Here is a 24,967-nt window from a genome sequence, read left to right as displayed (position 1 = left end):
TCTTTCCTACTTGTGCTCTCTTGTCTTGTCTGCCACCTCACTTTCTCTCTCGCTCTCTGTGTCCTGAATGTCTTTGTTTCTTTGTTTTCAAGCCAACTGACCAATGAGATCCCAGCGTAAGTAGACCTCCTTCCTCGCCCTCCCACCCTCCCTCTGTAATCGCCATCTCACATCAACCATCCTGCCACCTACCAACCCCAACCACGTCACTCAGTCACTGCCACCACCGTTCACTTGGGAATTAGAACTGAAAGTGAGCCTTCTTGGAGTGGGGGGGACGGGACAGGTGGTCCTACAGGGAGAGCACCCACACCTTCACTTTACACAGATGTGTGCACTGTATCAGACTTAAGCCACAGCACCAGAGCTGCCTGTCATCCTCACCCCATTCCCAGCACCCAGGAAATATGCCAAGACATAGGTTATGCAAAAGAGAGCCGTAGTCTGAATCTTTTCAGCAGCTCACTGAGCAAAACAACAGAGGGATGGGGGGAGTTATCCCAGCTAAACGGTTCCACTAGCACAAGGAGGTTTAAAACATTTATTTCTTAGTAAGAATTCATTGGTGGAAAGGGTGGAAATGCACAAAAAGGGGAAATGAAACAAAAAGGGGAGCTGGGTTTGTCAGCTCATGTTCACAATACAGTGGTACCTCTAGTTACGAACTTAATTCATTCCGGAGGTCCATACTTAACCTGAAACTGTTCTTAACTAGAGGCATGCTTTCAGTAATGGGGCCTCTTGCTGCCACTGCGCCGCCAGCAGACAATTTTCGTTCTCATCCTGGGGCAAAGTTCTCAACTCGTGATGACTCTTGCAGGTTAGCGGAGTTTGTAACCTGAAGTGTTTGTAACCTGAGGCATTTGTAACTCGAGGTACCACTGTACATTGAAAATCAATAAACGAGACATTAAGGTCTTCTGACCATTGCATAAGAGATGGTGAGTGTTTAATCCTTCCAGGAGTTTTAGCTGTGCCATGGTGCTTCCCCAGCCTCTCCTGTGTGCCCTGTAAATCTGCAGAAAATTTACAGGGCTCAAGGGGGGGCAGAAGGGAGGGTGGGGAAGCTCCATTGCACACCTAAAACACATTGCAGTAGCAGAACTGTTTAGCTGGACAGCTTCTGTGAGGACTTCAGATCCATGCAAGGGCCTAACAGGCTGGGGTGAGGTCTCCCAACTCTTCATGCACTAAAACACCAAATCTGAAATGCCACCCCTTGACATTGGGCCTTCTTATCTTCTTGTGGCAGTTTTCCCCATGAGGACTAGTGACCTGAATTAAAACTAGCATTGTTTCAGAACCATGGCATAATACATGTATATAGGGTGGGGCCTCTGTGGATCTCCAGTTGCTTTTCTACATCTGTGACATCTAAAGGACTTTTTAAAAGAGAGGCACACAAAGTCTAACCAATTGTTGAAAATTGGATCCAGAACAAATACAGTGGAATGTTACTTTATTCCTTTATATATAGAAACACTTCAAATACATATAAAGAGAGAAGTGAGTGAAAGATTTTCAGTATGTTGACAATCCATCATGGTCCCCCCCACCCACCCACCTCGCTGCTCCTCTACAACATTAAGAAGAAGAAGAAAGAAATTGTTCACCAAATCACATTGAACGAGATGACTTGTCAGCTTTGACCCAGCTTTAGCAGGGGTTAAGGGTCTCTGTACAATCTTTGCAGATGAAAACTACCATGGTGGACCTCAGATCCCATTCCGGAAAGGAAAAAATAACAGCTCTCTGTTATATCTCTGGAATTGAAAATGTGTTTTCCAAAAAAACCCAAAAACCCTCAAGGTGCCCTTGTGTTCTGGTTAAAAAGTGGGACCAGTGGGTGGGGATAGTTGCTGAGGTTGCCTTACATAATCAGAGACACCACAGGTTGTTTCAAAAATGGCTGGTTTGGGGTTGTTCTTTTTTCCCCTGAAACAAGCTTCGTTGTTTTACATGGGCAGGCAACTCTGGTCCATCCCTTTTACTTGGAATGTCGAATCACTCTTAAGCCACCGCATGCTTGCATTGGTTTGAAAGAAACCCCCTTCTGCATACCTGAGATAATAATACGCTGCTGTACATGTGGTCACTTACTCTGATTTGAAATTGAGCACCTAATTAAACGGGGTGGGTGGGTTTGAGGCTCTTTCCTTTGCTTTCCACTCCCTGCCCTGGTTTAACCTCTTGCGACTCCCCCCCCCACCCGCAACTAACCCCAGACTAAAGTGACTTCAAGGGTTTGTTATCTCATAACTGATCGTGTGAACAAACATAATGAAGGTATGTCAAGAGCCTTTATTTAACAAAGAGATAGAGGCCCTTAATTCTTCATCATGTTCCAACCACTTGATCATGTAAACAAATCCAGGGCAGAAGCGAGTTGAAAGGGTGGTCTTTACCCAGAGGCTCAATGCCTCGCCTCTCACTTCTGCCTCCGATGATTATCCCTTAACTGTTGTAAACAAGCTTAAGGGGCTATTATTTCAGGATGTGCAGAAACCCATTGCGTTGCCCGGTGGTACTACATTTCTCATTCGCAAAGATCTCACATCGCTGGGTTACATCCAAACTTTAAAGTCCTGCTCAGTGCAGACCCCGTTGAAATTAATGGACCTGGGTTAGCGGTCTCCATTAATTCCAATGAGGAGGGCTAAGGCTGGACACAGCCCTGCATTTAGAAAGAGCTGCTGGGATCTCTCAGAGGTTTCGCAGGGACTGGCCACTTCTCACTGTTTGCCATGGGCGCTTATTGCATGCCTCCCCTTTCTTCCTGCTTCTAAGTCCTGATGCTCTGGACTACCCTCTGGATATCAGGTGAGTGTCAGCAAGGCTTCTGCTCTGGTGTCCAGATGTTTGCTTCCGCTGCCACCATTTCTTCATCTTTTAAAAATCTCCTCTGCATTCCGCTTTGCTCTTATGCATGATTGCTGCATTGTTGCATCTTAATAATAATAATAATCACCAAGGGCCTAAAAATGAATAAATCTCAGAGAGCACACAACCGAGCCCAGCTCAGCAAGAGCGCTTTACCCATGAGCTCATTTTGAGACGCCCTTTTTCCATGTTCCTCCCCCCTTGTTTTGAACATGGTCATCATGTTCAAAACAAGGAGGAGGGGAAAAACCAGATGTTCATGTCTTTCATTTCTGAGTTTTGAGAGCAGGGTTTGCACAGAACGGTTTACCTGATTCAAAGTAACAAGAGTTGATGTGATCCAAATTTCCCAGTTACTGAAAAGCACCAGGGATCTTGAGCCAGAGACTCTGGTGGAGGGAACCTGGGTCCTTTGCTTCCTATGTTCCACCAGGGCAGAGGGAACAGCTGGTCCATTGAAATGACACCCCCAACCTTCCATATCTCTAAAGCAGTTGTGTGGCGGGGGGGGGGGCTGTGGCCTTCCAGATATTGTGGACTCCAGCTCCCAAGAGCCCCAGCTACACAGCTGGTGGCCAGGGATGGTGGGAGTTGTAGTCCAGCAACATCTGGAGGGCCACCAGTTCCCCATACCTGCTCTAATAATCTAAACATTCCACTAAAGGGTGTAAGAAGAGCCCTGTTGGTTCAGCCATTGCTAGTCTTAATCTCTGTGCAGGTTTTACAGGTCCGAAGCTTGCCCGGTAAAATGGGGTTGTGCGCAGTCACAATTGCAGACCAGTTGCCGTCACATGATGCACTTCTGCAGAGCTCCCCTCTCAAAAAAATAAAAGGGTTGGGACCGACGCTAGTCCTACTCAGTGTAGACCCTTTAAAATTAATGGAGGTGATGAACTCGGGGCCATTAATTTCAGTGGGCCTGCTCTCTGGCTGAGTGGGACTTGGCAGTTGACAACCCAAACATCTTAGCAACATTTGGGAGCTTGGTTTCAATTACTAGATTGCCGTAACAAGCTAATCCAGATAACTTGCAAAAAATTAATAAATTAATTAAGAATGGAAAGGCTGGGGGGTGGGGACCAGCAATGTGCATCCAATCATCCTTAATAAAGCTGTTATCTGCCGAAGCCAGAACAAATGAGAAGAATCAAATTAAGAGGTTCTCAATTCCATTCACGCAACAGATAAATTAAAGCGAGCATCCATCTCAAACAGAAAACAGCCAAGTGAGGATCTGAGTATGACATAGTAGCCACTCCTTCGTGGACCAGCTGGCAGCAGAGTCAGAGATGGCATTCAGGTTTTTCTCTTGCCTTATTCCCAGGTGCTATTTTAAGAACAGAGGAAGGGGCATGATGAATCAGACCACAATCTAGAGCAGCATCCGTGGTTGTATCCAGTGCCAGCCCTACTCAAAGTAGACCCATTGAAGTTAATACGAGTGACTAACTTGGGTTCATTACTTCCAGTGGGTATACTCTTGAGTAGGAGTTAGTTGAATACAACTGGGCATCCCTGACAGTTGAGGCTGGCACTGCCTGCCGACCTCATCCAGATGCCAGCATCCTGCCTTCTTGCTTCCCTCCAGTCCTGGGGGTGGCCCTGCCTGCCAGCTTCTACCTCCTTAGCTTCATTGTCACCCTTGTAGAACTTAGCAGGGAGGAAGAAGAGGATGGGGACAAACCTAGAATTAGCTAGTTCTGCCTGTCATTGGCTCTGGCTCAGGGCATCCTGTCCTTCACCCTACCTGACTCAAAAAGAACATAAGTGGAGCCAGCTGGGACAGACCAAAGGCTCACCTAGGCCAACCTCCTGTTCCCACAGTGGCCAGCCTGGGAGGAAAACCTGAGCACAGCAGCCACCACTTCCCTCCACTTTCCCCTGGGTAGCTCACATGAATGGCTTTAAGGCCTGTTGGCTGCCCATCTTGGCTATTTAGTTAACAGCTTCTGGACACAGAAGCTCCATTTAGCTAAGAGCCGTTGACAGACTTCTTTATGGGCTAGTGTCCTCCTCGTTAAAAATACTTGAAGCATTGCACACATTTTTAGTGGCCGTATTTATAAAGGGTGTTAGAACTCCTTTCAGATCGTTTGGTATTACTGGGTCATAGCTGGTGTTAATCCTACTCAGAATAGACCTGTTTGAATCAGTGGACATGACCGATGTAGGTCCATTAATTTCAGTGGCTATACTCTTGTGTTAACACACAGTTAACCTACTATTATTTATTACATTTATTTGTCACTCACTACATGAAATGTATCGGAGCAATACATTGTCTTTTTAAAGAAACGGAAATGCAAAAGTTTAAAACAAAACATCAAAATAATAAAACATTATCTGCTAGAAGTGGTCATTCTCCAATATTATAAAAAAGGAGGAATCCTGCCCCACCCCACTGAACAATGAGCACCTCAACATTTGGTCCTATCCAAAATTGGTCCTATGTGGAGCAAACCCATTGAAATGAATAAAGATGGCTAGCTAAGCTCCATTAATTTCAATGGGTCTCCTGTGAGTAAAAAGCAGTTGGTTAGAACCCATAATTTTCTAGAACTGCTCACCTCGCAATTCAGTAAATTCTCCCCCACTTTTCTAAAAGCTTCTGAATTTGTTTCAATGTGGAATTCACCAACAGCCACTGGCCACCTATTTCTATCCTGTGTCTGTTGGGGGATGAAACACTCTTCTTTTCCATGCTGTCGTGTGTCTCGTGTTGTGTGGTACGTGCGTGGTACATGTGCGTCTTTGTGGCAGTTGAAGCTTGAAAAAACCCTTTCTTCTAAGGCCTATAGGCCTTCTATACGCTTGTCAAAGCAACCTTATTTCCTTCTCAGATATGAGGCCCGGGGCCAAGCTAGGACTGAGCTAGAAAAAAATGGGACTTTCTCCGTGGTTTGGTTGCCTCAGTAGTCTGCAAGGTGAAACAGGGTGTCCTTTTGTAGCGTTCTTCAGAACGTGAACTCCATCCCGTTTTCTGAATGGATGTTGTCACCTGGTGATGCTTCCACCTCAAATTGGCGTACACCGTTGAAACAATGCTGAGAACTGGGACTCAGCACCAGCCACTCATCCATCAAGAATGCAGCTCTCCCTCCTTGTGTCATTATGTGGGCGTACAAGGAGTGGGGAGATCCCTTCCCCCATCTCAGAATCTGACACCCCACTTTATCTCCATGCAGTGAGAAGGCCTTGCAGTCGAACCACTTTGAGCTGAGCATCAAGACCGAAGCCACTCAAGGCCTCATCCTCTGGAGCGGGAAAGGGCTGGAGCGTTCAGATTACATTGCTTTGGCCATTGTGGACGGCCGCGTACAGATGACTTATGACCTTGGCTCCAAGCCTATGGTCCTCCGTTCCACTGTCCCAGTCAACACAAACCAGTGGATCCAAATCAAAGCATACAGGTGAGGGACACGTGGGGAGAATGCTTGCTCACCGTATTATTTCTCAGCCTCTTCCTTCAACCTTCAGGGAGATACTGTAGTTCAGGGATGTCTAACTTCTGAGAGACTGCGATCTACTCCCACTAAAAAGACACTGGCAGTGCTGTGCCCATTGTATTGACCAGAGGAGGAGCCAAAGTTGTTTGCAGGGGCGTCAGGGTCCTGCGATTGACCAGGGACACCCCACAATCGACCAGTAGATCACGATCAACCTGCTGGAGTTCAACAGCAGAGTACTGGTTTTGAATGTCGAATGTCACAAGTTCAGTCCTGGGCATGCCAAGTTAGGACTGGGAAAGGTTCCCTGTCTGAAACTTCTTAAGAGCTGCTGCCAGTCAGTGTAGAGAATACTGAGCTAGATAGAGCCTATGATCTGACTCGGGGTAAGTTGCCGTAACTTCAGAAGTTATGTGAAGAATGCAAATGCAGTAGTTTGAGTCGGGGCGGAGATCTTTCAGCTGTTTGTGGCCTGAGTCGTCTAGGGCTTTAAGCACTGGTGTGAGAAGCTTTACAGAAACCAGTAACAAACTGACAACTAGTCAGCCGTCCTGATTGAGCAGTTATTCCTGCATTGCAGGGGTTGGACTAGATGACCCTTGGGGAACCCTCCAACTCTAGAGTTCTATTATTCTAGGAAGGATGGGATATAGTAGTAGTGAAAACAATGGCAACATAAGATGCCTTATGCCAAGTCAGACCATGAATCCATCTAGCTCAATATAGTCTGCGCTGGCAACATTGCCTGAAATGGAATTGCCATTCTTTTAAAGCAAATTTTAAAAGTCCTTTGTCCAGCCTATTTCAAGTAGTCCAGATGACTAGCAATCGCTCTCGGGGGTCTCGGGCAAAAGTCTTCCCCAGCCCTACCTGGAGATGCCAAGAATCGAACCTGGGACCTTCTGCATATAAGCAGGAGCTCTGCCCCTGAGCCCACAGCCCTTGTCCCTTCCTGCCATGGTGTTCCCGGTCCCAGATAATGTTCCTCCTTTCCTCTGTACCATGTGAGGCTAAGGAAGCAAAGGGTCACCCCTAGAGCTTGGCAGGTCATGCACACACATACAAAAATAATCCTCGGGTGACTCAGACTGCCTTTGGGCAGATCATGCCTAGACTTGTCCGCCCTGGGCTCTAGGAAGAGGTCCCGAAGGGTCAAGCAAAAAGTCCCTTCCACTGCGTTGTAATGCCTATGGCTTTGGCAGTCCACCCTCATGAACATCTTATTTCCCCCTCCCACCTCTGGGTTTTTATTTTTATCTCGGATGTGTGGCTGGGATACCTAAAGTGGAGTGGGTGGGTGGGTTCTGCAGCTGCCTTTTGAGGTCCAGGATGGAGTGATGGGTTTGTGTGTGTGCTTGAATAACAAGGGGCAAGGGAGAGAGAGGACCTTACCCTCTGACCTTATGTGGCACCCTTTCCTTAGCTCAGGGGTCAGCAAACCTTTTCAGCAGGGGGCTGGTCCACTGTCCCTCAGACCATGTGGGGGGCCGGACTATATTTTTGGGAGGGAAATGAACGAATTCCTATGCCCCACAATAACCCAGAGATGCATTTTAAATAAAAGGACACATTCTACTCAAGTAAAAACACGCTGATTCCTAGACTGTCCGCTGGCCGGATTTAGAAGGTGATTGGGCCGGATCTGGCCCCTGGACCTTAGTTTGCCTACCCATGCCTTAGCTGCTCCATTTAGAAGGCAAGGAGGGTCCATGAATTGGCTAGATTAGGGAGGAGCCTGCAGTGGGGCTTGTAGATATTAGAACCCTCTTCCCCACCTTCAATCCAGGGGGCCCAAATGGTGCTTTGAAGGCAGCTGAAACCTTGAAACCAATCATGCAAATGAAGGCTTGTTTCCTGAGCTGTCATTCAGTGAAAGAGATACTAATTGATGAGTCATGCGAGCTTTTTTGAACCAAGTAATTGATTCATCAAGTGCTCTTAGATTTCCAGGAGCGTAAAAACATTTCAGAAGCAAAGAGCAGGCTTTACTTTGTTTTCAGGAAATGCACACATAACATCACAGAATAATCTTATGAGAGGCGTTCCTTCAAAAGCATCTCAGAAATAGATGCCCCAGTTAACCAGGTAGCAGAATTTCCCCCCACCCCAATTGTCTTAGTTCTTAAAATTCCTAATGGCAAGAATAATTTTAGAAGACACATTCTGTCCCATGGCTGTGTGAGAGAGAGAAAGGAAACACCTCTTTAACTATGCCACTTGCTATTGGCGATTTTTATACGCACTTGTATGAGAAATATATGACATTAGGGAGGAAAACCAGGACACAATCTTAGTCAATCGTTCTTCACTTTTTTTAAACTCCACTCTTCAGTCGAAAAGGTTCACAGAGCTGCTTGCAGGCCAAGGAAACCCAAACAGTCCCAGCTCTCAGGCTTAGTGTCTAAAAGAGATGACCCACAAGGAAAAAGAGATTTTTTTGGGGGGGGGGAGCAAATCCAGGCACCAGTTCTTAAAGTTACAGATCTTTGTAACAAGCAGCTGGGATGGGAGCAGTTCGACTAGCCTAATGGGATGTCTGCCACTCAGTTATAGATAAAGAGGAAGACAAGCCAAAAGCAGCTGGTTTTTTAAGCAAGGCCGATGGAGTAGCCTTGCATCCCTTCTCTCTACTGCAGCCTGAGAATGGCTGCTGCTAAATGACAACTGAGACAGAGCCCAAAGGTAAACTGGTCTCTCAGCAAAGCTGTCGAAATGAATATGTTGTTAAATATTTCAATGTTTTTAGGAAAATGGCTGTTCAAACAATGTTTACTGTTTTTATTTTTACAAGGTTTGCGGGGTGTTTAGGAAAGAAAAATGTCATAGGTACTGGGGGTAGGTTGTCTCTGTGAAACTGAGTGGCGAACGATTACCACCAAGGTAACCAAATCCCTCTAGAAGAAGGAGAGCAAAGGAGAATTTCCTCCACCTGATAGGAACCAACGTTCCACACATGCAGAACCCCGAGCCTTTTAGCAACTGCTTGCGTTTTCCCCTCTTTCTACAGAGTGCATCGAGATGGGTCCTTGCAGGTCGGCAACGAGTCCCCCATCACAGGCTCCTCGCCTCTCGGAGCAACTCAGTTGGACACAGACGGGGCTCTTTGGCTGGGTGAGTTGAACCCCACTTAACCCAGGTTGCGTACTTGCCCGCCACACAGGGCGTTGGCTGGCGAAACCCCTCCTCCAGGTAGCCTGCTAGCTTCCAGAACGGACTGTGAAAGAAAACACTCCACACTAAAGGCCCAAATTCCTGCTGCTGTTGCACCATCAAAGCACATAGCATTTTGAAGAGAAGGGATTGTGACCAAACAGGTCCCACTCAGAGTAGACCCGTCGAAGTTCACAGACGCAACTAACTTAGGCCTGTTCTTTTCAGGGGGTCTAACTCTGAGTAGAACTTAGTTAAATTCTAATTTAGCCATGTCTATTAATTGGAACAGGTTTACTCTGAGTAGAACCATCACTGGATACAAGTCAGAGCAAGAAAAAGAGGGATGGCCTCAGTTCAAAGAGCATTTGTCCCCAGTGCTTTTTGAAGAAGATCTTCTTCAGAGGAAACATGGCAGTTTTACCTCTGTCTTCTAACACTCTCCAAATATTCTTTTGCAAATGGTTCACCATTATGATTTGGAGTGTGCAGAGCACAAGAGTTATAGAACCCTATAGCTGTGAGGTTGGAAAGGACCCCCCAAGGGTTATTTACTGCAACTCCCTGAAATGCAGGAATGACAGCTAAAGAATCCCAGGCGGATGGCCATCCAAAAGCCCCCAAGGAATGAGGGCCCACCACTTTCCAAGGCAGGGCTGTGTTTCCCATAAGGAAGATCTCCTTCAAAGACAGCGTTACTGTCATGTGCACTTCACAGAGTCGGGTCTCTGCCCCAAGGAATACATAGTGCATTTGGCATGGGGAGAGCGATACAGAAGGGAGGGGAGGAAGATGGAGACGTGAGTGAACAGAGCGAAAGAGGTGTGTTGCCAGGTGAGAGTTCACCTTAACCCTCTCCTTTGCTCTCCCTTCCCCACCTGCGCCCTCTTTTGCAGGAGGACTAGAGAAGCTCAGCGTGGCCCACAAACTCCCCAAAGCCTACAGCACCGGCTACGTTGGCTGCATAAGAGACGTCACTGTCGACCGTCAAGAACTGCACTTGGTGGAGGACGCTTTAAACAACCCCACCATATTACACTGCTCAGCCAAATAATATGGCCTGCGGCCCTCCCTCCCTCTCTCCTCCCTTCCCTCCCTCCCTTCCTCCCCCCTACCCCCTCATCCTTCTGGCTATTGCTGTAATTATTTTCTATTTTTGTAAACTTATTGCTTTTTATATTTTTGTGGGGGAAGGGAGGGGGGAAAGCGAGGAGGCAGAGAAGAAGAAGAGGAGGAAGAAGAAGAGACAGAAGATAAAACTTTGGGTTGGGGGGCGTCATTTTTGGTTACTTTTTTGGTGCACTGTTCTCTCTCATCCAAGCTGGTTGGACTCTTGAGCAGGAGCCAAGCCTCCCTGTGGGGTGGTTGTTTTTTTTTAATTATTATTATTTAGAAAAAGAAGAAGAAATCCTTCCAGGCAATGACCAAGGAGCAAACATGCTCCCACCTTCTATATCCCGCCTTCAGGCGTCATCCTCTGGTGTAAATGCCGTACATACTTGAAACTTTTTCTTAAAATACATCAGCTTTGGAAGTTAACACCCACAAGGAGGAAATCTTGACAATTCCTCCCGGACCCCAGGCGATGAACTGAAGCCCTCACAGGAGCAGAAACCAGAAGTCCTCTTTCATAACAGCTTTGAACAAAAGAAGCAACAGTCGGGTGGACAATTGGAGGGAGGGGCAAACAAGGGGGCATGTGGGGAAGGCCACTCGGTGGGTGGGGGGAAACGGCGTGCCTGCTGACGAGGTCCAAGGAAGCTGGAACAAAAACCTTCAAACCAAGGCACCCACCTGTTGGTCTTTGCCTTATCTTTAGTCTTAAAGAGGTGTGCTATTATCTTCTTGTAACCACAAAAAGGGTGGACAAAAGGTTGGAAAGCTCTCTCGCTCACACGCTCTCATTTTTTTCTTTCAACGTACTTCCAATGCCTATAAGTGAACTTCGGGGGGCAGGATTCTCCTCTCTCCTGAAGGAATGTCTGGAGGTCTGATCTAGCATGGGGGGGGGGGCAGAGAGATTAGAGAGGAGACAGGGGATGGCAGCACTCCTGGGCAGCACCCAAGTCCTCCCAGTGGCTGGAAGGTGACTTCTTCTTGAGTTTCCCAATCCATTCTTTGTTGACCACTGAGAAGAGCGGCAGACTTCTTTTGGTTATACTTCATTAGCTCAGATTGGGTCCTCTCTCCCACCCCACCCCACCCCCCAAAAAAGATTCTGGAACTGATAACTGTGGGTCAAGTGGGTGCTTTAACACTCTAGTGAAGAAGGCAGGGAGACTTCTGTGTCTCTTCAGATGTGGTTGGATGACAGCTCCTGTCTTCCCTGACCATTGGCCATGCCAGTGGGGAGTGATGGCAGGTGGGGATTCCAACATCTGGAGGGCCTTGAAAGGACCCATTGGAAAGGCTGTGGATGATAGCCTGTCTCCATGTGCTCTATAACACAAAGACTTGTGTGGAGGCATACAGATCTGCTTTTGGGGTCCCCTCCCCTAAAATCCCAATATCTCAAAGACAAAGCCTAGGGATTTGTTCTGAGTTCCAGAACTACATTGAGCTCACAGCCCTTTCAACACACAAGTAGTCCGCTTTCTGCAATTTAGCAACCTAACCTTGGTGGGGAAAGCGTTGATGTTTGCCATGGTTAAAAAAATTGGGAGTTAGAAAACCTCGCCATTCCGCTGCCCAGATCACCTCATAGGTCTGTCAGTTGAGTTCCTGATCTAGTTTGTGTTCTGATCATACACCGCCCTGCACTTCCGATGGAAACCGCCATATGCGGGGTCAGAGCACAGGGCAAGCGGGAGCCACTCTGCCCACCAGCCCCTCCCAGATCTCTATGGTGCTCTACTCCACTTGCCTAACTTTGGGTCTCCCTCCCAAACTCCCCCCCCCCCATGGCTGTGTTTTATGGATGCCGGCCTGTTGACGGATGAGGAGGGGAGGGAATCTTATTTTTAAGCTGTGCATGTTAAAGGCAGATTGGGAGGGACTGTGAACCCCAAAGGCCTCTCTGGAACATTCCATACACAGTCGCCTCAGAGGTGGCCCCAAGCCTTTTGGGTGCCTGCGGCAGAAAATTCAAATGGCACCCTCCGCCCACCCCCTTTGGTGGTAAATAATGTAATAAAAAAGACTAAATAACTGAGATTTTCCTGGCTTTTAATGGTGCTTCACAAATGGGAAGAAGGAATGCCACCATCCTGCCTAACAGTTTGGGTAGCCTGTGCAGATAACGTACCCCTCACCCCAAGACAGGCCTGCACAGAGAACCACCCAAAGAGGAGTTAACAAGTTGGCAACCTGGCTTTTGTTTTTTAAATAACTCCCCCACCCTATGCACACACACACCCCTTGGACTTGCACAGGAGCAGCTGTGAAACCTATTTCCACACGTTATTTTTATCCAGACATGTCTCGACTCTGTGTGGCCTCGCCACTCTTTGTTGTTTACAACAACCCACCGACAGGAATAGGTCTGAGGCCTCAGACTTACTGCGGGAAAACGATCCTTGGAGATGTTCTCTCTGTGTGTGTGCGCGCGCGTGTGTGGCCGTCCCCCAAAAGAACAACTCCCAGGAGCCCTCGCTGCAAGTGTCAACCAGGCCCTTAAATAGAATATTCTGGATTGCTTTCCAGCTATCTGCCACTCTCAGATTGTGGTATTTATATGCCCCTACCTCATGCAACATGGGCTTTGGAATTGCCAGGTTTCAGAAGGGTTGTAGCTGTAGGGCTAGCAGAATTTATGGCTAGAAGTCCGGAATAGCACAGCTCAACGTTTCCATGAGCTGAGGGCAGTCACACTGCATGTACAGCACCTGGCCTGTTGCGTGAGCAGGTGCTACTCTTGAGCAGCTGACAGGGACCAAAACACCCCACCCAGGCCCACCAATGGCACCTGATCTGGGTTCCCCTTAGAGCGCGTGGGGGGGGGGGGGGATAAAGCTTCCTATATTTCCATCCAGGGTGAGTGGATAGAACATCCCCCCCCCATTGCCCCTAATCATGCAATGCCTGGTCTGGTCCCAAAGAGGTGGTCTCAGCACCAAGGAGAGCTCCTATTCCTCTAAAGCAGGCTGGAGGCAAGCCAAGCCCTTTGGAGCTGCTTCTCTTTCTCTTTTACACTCCACCCTGTTGGAGAACTGCATACAGTGGTACCTCGGGTTACATACGCTTCAGGTTACAGACTCCACTAACCCAGAAATAGTACCTCAGGTTAAGAACTTTGCTTCAGGATGAGAACAGAAATTGCGGTGCGGCGGCAGCAGGAGGCCCCATTAGCTAAAGTGGTGCTTCAGGTTAAGAACAGTGTCAGGTTAAGAATGGACCTCCAGAACGAATTAAGTACTTAACCTGAAGTACTACTGTACTCTTAAAAGGCCACCTCTCTGGCCTGAAGAAAGGCATTTGTCTTCTGCTCTGTAGCCTTAGTATTTAGCATCATTGCACTGGCAATGTACTGTTGGGGAGGGCATGTGATGGTTCTGGCTCCAGCTCAAGGGACCCTTGCGCTTTGGGCTGTGGCTTACTGGGCTCCTGCCTGCCATCTCCCTGTTTTCCAGATAAATGCAAATACTCCTGGGCCGTATGTATGCCTCCCTATTTGTGCTTCCCCACATTGGCATACATGCGCCAGATTTCTTTGTGAAAGGGAAACTGCCCAAAATGCTGCTGCAGGAATGTATGTGCAGCAGACCAGACTGCTAGAAAGGGGTGGTTGTATTTGGACTCTTGGTCTCTGAGGACAAAATACAGAAATAAGTTGTGCTGGGTCATTTCGGTGGCTTTCGAGTTGGTGTGATGGATTTGTGAAAAGGGGATCATCGAAAGGATGGTGGGGCATCCCTCGCCAGGCCAGGCTGGGTAGCGTCTATGGCGAACCTCCCAGGTAGTGCTGGAATCTCCAACCATGAAATGGGCATCATTCATGGCAAGTGGTGCCTACACAAGAATGCAGGCAGTCTGGGAGTTTCTTCATGCACCTCCACAGGTAGGTTGGTGTTAGGTGTGCTCTATGCATGGGAAATGTGGCTGGATGCAGTAAGAAATTCAATTCACTTGGCATTTAAAGGTGAACTTGCCTTGTCGGCACCTTCCAAAAATAGTACACGGACCCAAAGAAGCCCCTCTTTCAAAGTCTCTGCTGCTTCGGATTTTGCAACGTAGCTCTCCCAACAATGAGCCACTTGCGCAAAAATGAATATATTGGGATAAAGTGGGCATTTGAAAATGCATCTGCCAGTGAAAAGCAACATGCAAGGGGGAAACCAGCTTTGCAGAAATAGGTACACGAAGGTAAAACTGCATACAAAGAGGTCTCTATTAGGAGAAGATCCACACTAAAAGGCTGATGAATTCTCATGAGGACTTTAAAAAATAAATATCACAAACTGATGGGGGAAATGGAATTTTAAGATTGGAAAAGTGAGATGGTGATAAGATGAAATGGACAGATTCATGCCCGCCTACCAGTGAGGGCCCCCACTACCCGAGGTATTTTGGTACACGAATCTCCCATTTATGGTGACATGTTTGGTGTAGCATGTACCTATGATGCTAGGGAATGTAGTAGGGGATGAGGGCAGCTTCAATGGTCCTTAGGGATGGGGGAATCCAAGCTGGAAGAGCACCTTCCTAACTTTTATTCGGATTACCAATTAAAAAGTAACACAAAACAGTCTTTTGAAATACACTTTAAAAGAGGAGAAGCCCATCCTGCCATCCGTTTCAGTCTTCAGGTGGTGACTAAGGAATGTTCTTTAGAGACTATTCAGCATGAATTTGGATCCAGATTGGTGGGACAGCCGCATGGCTTGTGCCATGTTTATTAGAACCATTTGGAGTTTCCCCCATTGGCCTCACCAGATTTAAATGCACAAAATGTGTTGTTGGCAGTCGATAGCCTGATTACTGAAGAACCAGGGTTTTTAAAATGATTTTTTTTAAAAAAAACTGGTATAAGGTTCATCCTAAACAAGATTTATTAAGCTTTGGCTTTCTGTTCAGCGATGTTTTATACACCCCCAAATACTGCTGTTTTTACAAAAGGAAAGATTAATGGTAGAGGTTCGGATCTGTTCACTTGGGTCTTCTTTTTAACAAGGGTTTTGATTTTTTAATGTCCATCTGGCATCTGTTTTGGTTTGTTAGCTTCTTAGGGTAAACAAATGACTTACGGCCTGCTGTACAAATTCCATGGGCTGATGATGCTCTAGTGATGCACTCTAGGGCAGTTGTGCTCCCACTTTTAACCAAAATATGCATTTGGGGACGCACTTCTTAATTTTCCATCATGCATTTGTATGGCAGTCCTGACTCAACTTGGGTTAGGGAGCCTGGTTTAATAACCATTACTCATTGAGTTTTTATGTCAGTCCCCCAGAAATGGTTTTTCTTTTCTTTCTTTTTTAAAATTGAAACCCTTCCATACATTTAAAAGAGGGTGTGGTCCATCTTTCCCTTTACTTTTTGAAATTAGTGGGCAGTAGTTTCACGACAGATCCACCACCGATAGCTAGATATTCTCCGATAGCTAGATATTCTCTCCCAAGTTCAGATGCAGTATATGTTTGAATAAAGTATTGGGAATCACGAGTACAGGAGGGGTAGTTCACTTCCTACCAGCTGCTGCCAAGAAGCACCTGGTAGCCATGGTGAAAAACTAGATGCGGCGCTAGATAGGCCTTTGGTTGTATGTCCATTTGTTTGGCCAGTTGGTTTCAGCATCACTGTTATGGGCAGATAATGGGTGTGCATGTGAAGACACATACAGTGCTGGCAAGGGATGATGGGAGTTGTAGTCCAAAACATCTGGTGGGCGAAGACCAAGATAACGTAGGCAAAATGCTTTTTGTTGAAGGCAGGAAAACTATTCAAACCCCATTTGTTGCATCTGTCTTCAGCTATAAAGTGTTGCCTCTGTCTTCACTTGTGCCCCCTGTAAAAAAATGCCAAGCAGCATTAATCATTACCCCTAAATTTATTAACTGATACTAGGTTCTCTTCTAGTGTGAGCTGCACAGTTGGGCAAGTTAGGTGCTTTTAATGGTTGCAAGGCAGTAGTGGGGGAATCTCAGGCCTGGGGGGCAAAGGCAGCCCCACAGGCCTTTGTTTGGTCCTCTCCTTGGGCCACAATCCTACTTCAGGCCAAACCCATCACTGGCCCTGCTCTGCACTCACCTCTAATGCATTTGCTAGACTGCAATATGTCACTGAACTGTCTTAAAGGAAGGAAAGAGTTCAGTGTTAGAACATTTGCCTTGCATTTGGAAGGTCCCAGATGGAATCCCAGGATCTCCAAGGATGAGAGAGTAATAGACCCCCTACCTGGAATCCTGGAGAGCTGCTGCCTGCCAGTGTAGACAATACTGAGCTAGATGGACCATGTTTCTGACTCAGTACCAGGCAGGCCCCTACCCTTTGGCTGCATTGGGCACGGCAGAAATCCGGATGGGCCTCTTGACTTCCTCCCCTGGCCTGCCTCTCCAGCTTGTAGTTGGCACAAGCCAGATGTTTTCATCCCCTGCCAGCAGACACCAGCCGCCGCCTCCCCCGAGGCTCGCTTTGCGTCAGACCCCACAAAAGAGGCATGGATGTTACGAGCCGCCCGTACAACAAGGCCATTGTTGGGAAACTGCTGCTGCAAGAGGGCCGGGCACTGGCAAAAACATGCAGGCGGTGCCAAGCTGTGCAGCTTCTCTTCCTCTCCTCTCTCTCTCTCTCTCTCTCTCTCTCTCTCTCTCTCTCTCTCTCTCTCGTCCTCTTTCTCTGCCCAGACCTTGAGATTCAGTTTGATTCTGTGCATTGGGTCCCCTTTCTCGGTCAGCGATGCAGTTTCGGATTACGTTTGGAGGGAGTTTTATTTCCACCACCTGGTCCAGAAAGCAACAAGCAAAATAAAATAAGCAAGCCATGCCTGAAGAGCCCTCTTGCTCCCCCTGTCGTGGCACCAGCAGGGCAGGATTTTAAGGGCAGATATCAAGGGTCCCTCAAGCAGAATGAACAGGAGGCCACCTTAGCAGCAGGGCTGGTTACTGCATGTTGAAGCAAGTGAACCATCTGAATCAGGAGTGGGGGGGGGCAGCCCCGGACTGCAGGCTGGATTGCCCCCAAAGGTCCATTTCCCACCACAGCTGCCTGAGATGTTCTCTCACCCAATGGGTCCCTGTGCAGAACTGCAGGCTGCATCCTATTTGCTAGACTGGGGTTTGCAATCCCGGTTGGTTGTGCTCTGGATTAATATAAAAAGTGGCCCAATATATCTTGCTACCCAAAACAGCATCCTAATGGGCTACTGTTCGGCAGGAAATGGCCCCGAGGGGCTTAGCCAACCCCCTAATGGACAATCCGCAGCTGAGGACAGACATGGTCTGTTCGAACTGTCTGGCATAGTCTTGAATGCCCTGGGGAGAGGGAGAGAGAGAAGGGGCTGTTTTGTTCTCTCTTTTCCCTCCTCTGGGGACTTCTTTTTTAAATATAAAAAAAACTGGGGATGGAAATTTTGACTCCTAGCTTCCGCTAACAATGGCACCTCAGTTGTCTCAGTGGAAAGCTTTTGGAGTGACAACGGAGGTCCCTCAGGGCTGGTCTCTGGGCAGAAACACAGGCTTAAAAGTCTCTCTCTGTGGGTCAGATGAAACCAGGTCATGGCTGCGGTGGGCCATTGCTATCAAATGCGATGAGCTCATGAGTGGATCCACATCCTCTGGATTTCCCCTAAGCAGATGTAGCCTTAATATAGATCCCTCAAATGATTATTCTGCATAGCTCCGTGGGACTTGTAGGTGGCAGTGCGGCCTTGCTTGATCGCCTTCCCCTCCCACACTCTCCTCTCCCAAACCCAGTCGCTGGTCATTAAGAAGACAGTAACGTATAACAAGAGCCCTGCAGGATCAGGCCTGGGGCCCATCTACTCAGGCATCCTGTTCTCAACATTCATCAACCTATGTGGCTTCCAGCAACAGGAGGGCTTAAGAGTGAGGCCTTATATCCAAAACCAGCCTCCCTAACCACAGCTGCTGGCCCCGAAAGAGCACCAGGGAGTGCTTACTCATGAGTAAACCAATCACTCTGGCTCTGTAGAAGCACACTGTGTTGTCAGTCTTTGACCTGGACCCCGAAACCGCTGGCGCTGATGCTCTCAGGAACTCCCTGCTCTGGTGGCTCCAGGGCTTTGTCATCAGGTATCAAACCAGAGGGACCCTCAAAGTGACCCTCAGCATTGTATTTGGATGCAGGGGGCTGCCTGTCCTCTGAGGACTCCATGCCCAGCACCAGGTTGGGGCTAAGCATGTGGCAAGTGGACTGGCTGCTTGAATGTTCTCCCACCCAACAATGTGGTCCAAAAGAGATGCTTTAAAGCAGGTTTAACCATCTCCGCAAATTTCTCAGTTGGGAAATGCACGCAGCTCAGTGCAAGAGCTGCCAGAAGGTCCCAGGTCCAATTTCCAGGAACTCCCAAGTAGGGCTGGGAGAGATTTTCTGCCTGAAACCCTGGAGAGCTTCTGCCACTCAGTGCAGACAACACTGACCTAAGATGGACCAGTTCAGTATAAGGCAGCTTCCTATGTTCCCATCAGACACCGCACACCATTAAACAAGTGAAAGAAACTTGTTCTTTGCTTGCACCCTGTGCCAGATGCGGTTTCTCCAAAGGAGCCCATCGTTCCTACCCCCTGCACAGCAGCATTTATGAACCTGCCACAGCTGAGCAACTAATAGGCACAAGAAAGTACTTTTAAGGGTATTTAAAAGGAAGTGACAAAGTGCCGCCTGCCCAGAGATGTAGGTGAAAAAGAGGAGGATCAGGCCCTCGAGAGGAAGGTGTTTTGATATGGTTTGGGCCGTTTGTTTCAAGAATGGAAACTGAGCTCATTCTGCCCTTTATATAATTTGTGCACAGGCTGTCCCTGATGTGGCCTGTCATTTAAGCACTGAATAAACACATATGCCTAACAGGTCTAATTTCTCTCTCCCACACACCATTTTCCAAACTGCACATTATCAGCTCTCCAACTGCACATTTATTTACAGCTTCACTCGCTCTCACACACAGAGGAGCTGCCTCTCCTGCTGCCCCCCCCCCAGTTTGCCCATCTGGATCCAGTAGATCTCTCCCTACCATTAAGCCGAGTGAAGCAGATTCCTCAGGTGGCAAAAAGCCTGGGACTTGGTAGAAGGCAGCTTCCTATGAGTGGCATTCCACAAAGCTTGTCTCAGAGCAAGCCCATTGAAATGAATGGACACACGACTCAGCTAGGTCCATTCATTCCTATGGGGTCTGCTCTGGGCAAAACTTTGCTGAATACCATCCTACGCTCCTACAGTCACAGTTAAGTACTATCCATCAGATCAGCTTTGTGATGCGGCGGGAAGGTAATAATGTTATTTGTTTGATCATAAGCCGTGGCGAAACGACAACAACCCGTAAATCTGGCAAATAATTACAAAAGGATAACATTACAGAACGACAAAACCAATTGTCTTGACGGCAGCTCCAGGCGGAACCTAATTTATCGCAAAAACTTCCGTTCTTCAAATGGCGCTCAGGCGCACTCGCAGCAATGCCAATTTCCTGCCCCTCTCCAGCGCCAAAACAAAAGGCAGGAGCTGTGACAGAGTGCAGCTGCTTTGCATGTAGAAGGTCTGTGGCTCAATCCCCCATGGTATCTCCAGATAGGCCTGGGAGTGACACTGGTCGGATGCTCCCAGATGCTCCCAGTCAGTGCAGATAATGCTGGCTTAGCTGGACTTATAACCCAATTCAGAATAAGACAGCTAACTATGTCTTACGGGTTGTGGCTGGCAGGCTGAAGGTCCCATGTTCAGTCTCTGGCGTCTCCAGTTAAAAGGCTCTCGCATCACAAAGCTAAAAGCAACCAGTTCCAATTGTCAGACCCAGAGGGCAGCTGCTGTAAGGCTCACATGTTTGTCCATAATCAAATGAGGGATATAATTTGGCCCCAGCAAAAGGCATCGAGTTGAGGCTCACTTCAAGAAGACGTGTTGCAAAACTCCAGCTCTCATCCTTGGTTATTGTCAAGAGCAAGCCAGCAGTTGGAATCCGACAATATCTGGAGGGCTACATGTTCCCCTTACCTACCTGTCTCAGCATGTTGGGTGGGGCTTAAAGGGAAAGGGACCACTGACCATTAGGTCCAGTCGTGGCCGACTCTGGGGTTGCGGTGCTCATCTCGCTTTATTGGCCGAGGGAGCTGGCATACAGCTTCTGGGTCATGTGGCCAGCATGACTAAGCCACTTGGGCAGGGGTCTGCAACCTTTAAGACAAAAAGAGCCACTTGGACCGAAGAAAAAAAAACTGGGAGCCGCAAAACCATTGCGACATTTAAAACAGTGGGGAGTGTCGGGGCACACAATGCTCCTCCTCCCCTCGCTAGTATCTGCCCCGGAGCCGCGGCAAAGTTGTAAAAGAGCCACATGCGGCTCCGGAGCCGCGGGTTGCTGACCCCTGCACTTGGGGCTTACACACAGGTAAATAAATCTGCCTAGGCCTGCAGTTTTCTTCAATCTGAACTCCCTCGCCCTCTAGTGGCCAGGTGGATTTAACTCACTAGAACAACTCTTCAGAGGCCCCATTGAACCAAAGGTGTGTGCCCATGCATGCACACACACAATTGAACTGTCTTAACACACAGGCATCTCCTCACCCCAGGCAACTCTAAGGGGTCTCTAGCTGGGCATTATTTAGTGCATTTATACCCTCGCCTTCTTTTCCAAAGAGCTCAAGTCCATGGTTCTCCTCCCATTCATTTAATCCTCACAACAACCCTGTGAGGTAGGTTAGGCTGAGAGGAGACAGTGATGGCCCCAAGGTCACCCAGGGAGATTTCTTGTGGACTGGAGACTTGAACTGTGGTCTCTCCCAGGTCCTGGTCTAACCACTGTGCCACACTGGCTCCCCAGCAACCTCAGGGGGATGCAAGAACTGTGTTCTCTCTGTGTGTAAGAGACACACATAGAGAATAAGGCCAGCAGTGGCTGCACATTAGGGTGTCTAAACACTGCCTCCACTGTTGAATTGGAAGCAAGGAAGATGTTGCTGTGCTCAGGTGCTTTGGGGCTTCCCATTGAGGCACCTGGCTGGTCACTGTGAGAATAGAATATTGGACCTGGTGGACCTTTGACTCAGGTTACATTCATATTTTTAGAACATCCTGCCCTGTGCAGAGTTCTGTGTTGGTTGAAAGCTCACACACCATCTTGTGAATCTTGGTGGCTGGTAGGGTCATTTTATTCCATTGTTTTGCTGCTGTTAACAAATGTTGCATGCCAGCATCCCCAGTCTCTGCTGAGCAGGAGCAATATTCCAGGGTTCTCTCCCAGGGTTGTGCTGCCATTGGGAAATTGAGGCCCATAGGAAACTAAGAAATAGGGTAAATTCGCACATATTTACACCCAAAGCCTAACAACAACAATAACAACATTATTTATACCCTGCCCATCTGGCTGGGTTTCCCCAGCTGCTCTGGGTGGCTTCCAACAAAACACTAAAATGCGATAACCTATTAAACATGAAAAGCTTCCCTAAACAGGGCTGCCTTCAGATGTCTTCTAAAAGTTTGGTAGTTATTTTTCTCTTTGACATCTGGTGGGAGGGCGTTCCACAGGGTGGGTGCCACTACTAAGAAGGCCCTCTGCCTGGTTCCCTGTAGCTTTGCTTCTTGCAATGAGGGAACCACCAGAAGGCCCTCAGCGCTGGACCTCAGGCAGAATGATGGAGGTGGAGACGCTCCTTCAGGTGTACTGGAGAGAGTTCAGAGCATCACATCTCAAGAGCGGTGTGTTTCCCCAGTGCTGGATTTCCAAGGCATCCTGACCGCCATCTCATTGCCTCTGCCCCAGCCTGCCAAGATGGTTCCTGCCCTCACAGCAGCTCCTGAAGTTCTGCCCACTTCTTTTCTTCTTCTTCTCAAGAATGCCTGCTCCAAGCAACTCTTCCCATCTGTCTGCCTGCCCCACTGTATCCAGAACTGTTTGGGGTTTTTTAAGAGCATTTTTCCTGTGTGACATCATGCCCCCCCTGTCACTTTGACAACTGGATGGTTTCCATTGATGGGTTAATGATTCGCTTCCTGGCCTGAGGGATAAAAAGCTTTCCCTGTATTTTTCATTGGCCTGGCATCTTCCCTTCAAATGCTATCTAAATCCCATCATTTATTAATTTCTCAACACACCTTAGCAGTTACGGGTGCCCTTGCACCCAAAACTGTGTTACCGCAGATCTGTAACACTACAAATCTTGGATTTTTGCTAAACACCTTTTTTTGAAAAAAGAAGAAAGATTTATTTTCCTATCATCTGTCAATCGATAGGGTTCAGTCATGGAGGCTGGTCTATTAGAAGAACAGGAGGAGGAGGAGGACAAATCTAGAATGAGTTGGCTCCTCCTCTCATTGCGTAAAGGTAAAGGGACCCCTGACCATTAGGTCCAGTCGTGACCGACTCTGGGGTTACGGGGTTACGGCGCTCATCTCACTTTATTGGCCGAGGGAGCTGGCGTTTGTCCGCAGACAGCTTCCGGGTCATGTGGCCAGCATGACTAAGCCACTTCTGGCGAATCAGAGCAGCACACGGAAACGCCGTTTACCTTCCCGCCAGAGCGGTACCTATTTATCTACTTGCACTTTGACGTGCTTTCGAGCTGCTAGGTTGGCAGGAGCAGGGACCGAGCAACGGGAGCTCACCCCGTCGCGGGGATTCGAACCGCCGACCTTCTGATCGGCAAGTCCTAGGTTCTGTGGTTTAACCCACAGCGCCACCCTACCCTCCAACATTTCTCCCATGAAAATAGGGACGTCCTGAGGAAAAGTGGGACATTCTGGGATCAAATAAGAAACCGGGAAGGCTTCTCTAAATCAGGGACTGTCCCTGGGAAATAGGGACACTTGGAAGGTCTGTCATTAGCTCTGGCTCAGCCAATCATCTTCTGCTCCACTAGTTCTGATGGGCGCCAGCCAAGAAAGCTCAGTGTCATTTCGTCTGCCTGGCAGAAACAGCCAAAGAATTTGAGCAGGGAGAAAGAGGCCTTTCCTAGCTTCAGGATCTCAGCTCCTTTTAACTAGGAAAAGGGCAAGGAAATAACGTTTTCTGGCTGCAAAGTAGTTTGCTTCATTGCTCAGTTTTGGATCTCTCCCACCCCGGCAAGGACATGGTGTGTTAATAGTATAAATAACATTATTTAATCGTAAATATATAAATAATATAACAGCCCAGTGCGTACACAGATGTCTTTATTTAAGAAAACACTACACCGTTTTACACTTACCAAAGAAATAAAAATAGTAAATCTCTTAAGTGGTTTACAACTTGTCTTAAAATGTAAATCAGAGCATTGCAAACTATCAAAACAAACCATCACAAATGAAAACAGAACTGAAAGGCCCACATTTAAAGCAGAATAATTAACAGAAAACCTCTTTTAAAAAAATTTAAACACCCTTAGAGATTTTTGAAACATGAATCAGTGCTTTCAAATAGTTCAAAGCAGAAAAACAACTTAAACCTACAAAATAGATAGCCAGATAAATAATAAAGCCACAGTGAGGCAGCATGGTATAGTGGTTAGAGATTAGGACCAGGACTTGGGAGACCAAGGTTCAAATTCTCCACATCATCACAAAGCTCACTGGGTGACTTTGGGCCTGTCACTGCCTCTCTGCCTAACCTCCCTCACGGGGGTTTGTTGTGGGGATTAAATGAAGAGGCCAAGGGAGAATCATGTATGTCGTCTATATCATCACTTTGAGCTCTTTGGGGGGGGGGCCGGGGGGGGGAGGCAATGAATAAACGCAAAAGAGTAGAGTTTGTGTGAGGTTATTCTTTTGTTTTGTTTTGTTTTCTTCTTGTTCTTCTTATGTATTTTGCTTTTTTATCTTGCATTTTTATGCTGCGAACAGCCCACAGATCTACGGGTGAAGCGGGGAATACAAATTTGTTAAGTAATAAATAATAAAAAAATGTTAAAGCTTTTGGAGAGGCGGCTGCAAAAAACAGGACAACCTTTTGTTCGGGAACCAACCAACCCACCCACAACCCCCAATTATCGCCCCTCACTTAAAAACACCTCCTTCCCTCAAAAATAAATAAATCCCCCTTAGTTAAAATAAACTTCACACCCTCTACAAAATCTTTCAAGGGCTGTCTCTTTAAGCGCAGCTCCTCCGTTGCCAGGCGGTGCCTGTTGCCAGGCGGCGTTGATTGGCGGATCGGGGATTCCCCTCTCACACATCTCTCTCTCTCTGCAGGGAAGGCTTTCCCCTTGGCCGACACGTGGGTTTGCCAGAGCCCCAGCTGGAGGAGCGCGGGGCGGGGGCGTGTCCTGGGCTGCTTCCACCCTCCGGCCAATGAGCGGCTTCGGCGTTGGGCGAGAGGGCGGGACTGGGCGCCCATATATGGAGGTGGGCGTGGGGGCGTGGCCCGGGAGTGTCGCCCCTCCCTCGCTCCCTCTCTCAGTCTTTAGGGAAGC

General features: G+C 47.9%; 1 protein-coding gene across 5 annotated transcripts in view; it reads left to right on the top strand.

Annotated features, from left to right (window-relative positions):
* Positions 1-12,501, top strand: part of AGRN (agrin) — a 247,487-nt gene extending 234,986 nt beyond the window's left edge. For 3 of the 5 annotated variants that reach the window (XM_081201337.1, XM_081201338.1, XM_081201341.1), the window contains 4 exons: positions 2,788-2,820; positions 6,066-6,290; positions 9,334-9,437; positions 10,373-12,501. In XM_081201337.1, the coding sequence (XP_081057463.1) occupies positions 2,788-2,820; positions 6,066-6,290; positions 9,334-9,437; positions 10,373-10,530 (520 nt within the window). In that variant the 3' untranslated portion in view covers positions 10,531-12,501. The remainder of the gene's footprint in view (positions 1-2,787; positions 2,821-6,065; positions 6,291-9,333; positions 9,438-10,372) is intronic. The other 2 variants (XM_081201339.1, XM_081201340.1) reach the window with 1 other exon arrangement.
* Positions 12,502-24,967: the final 12,466 nt, after the last annotated feature.

This window comes from Podarcis bocagei (genome assembly GCF_964188305.1).
Source record: "Podarcis bocagei genome assembly, chromosome: 7".
NCBI lineage: Eukaryota > Metazoa > Chordata > Lepidosauria > Squamata > Lacertidae > Podarcis > Podarcis bocagei.
This window is presented reverse-complemented; position numbering and strand designations above follow the sequence as displayed.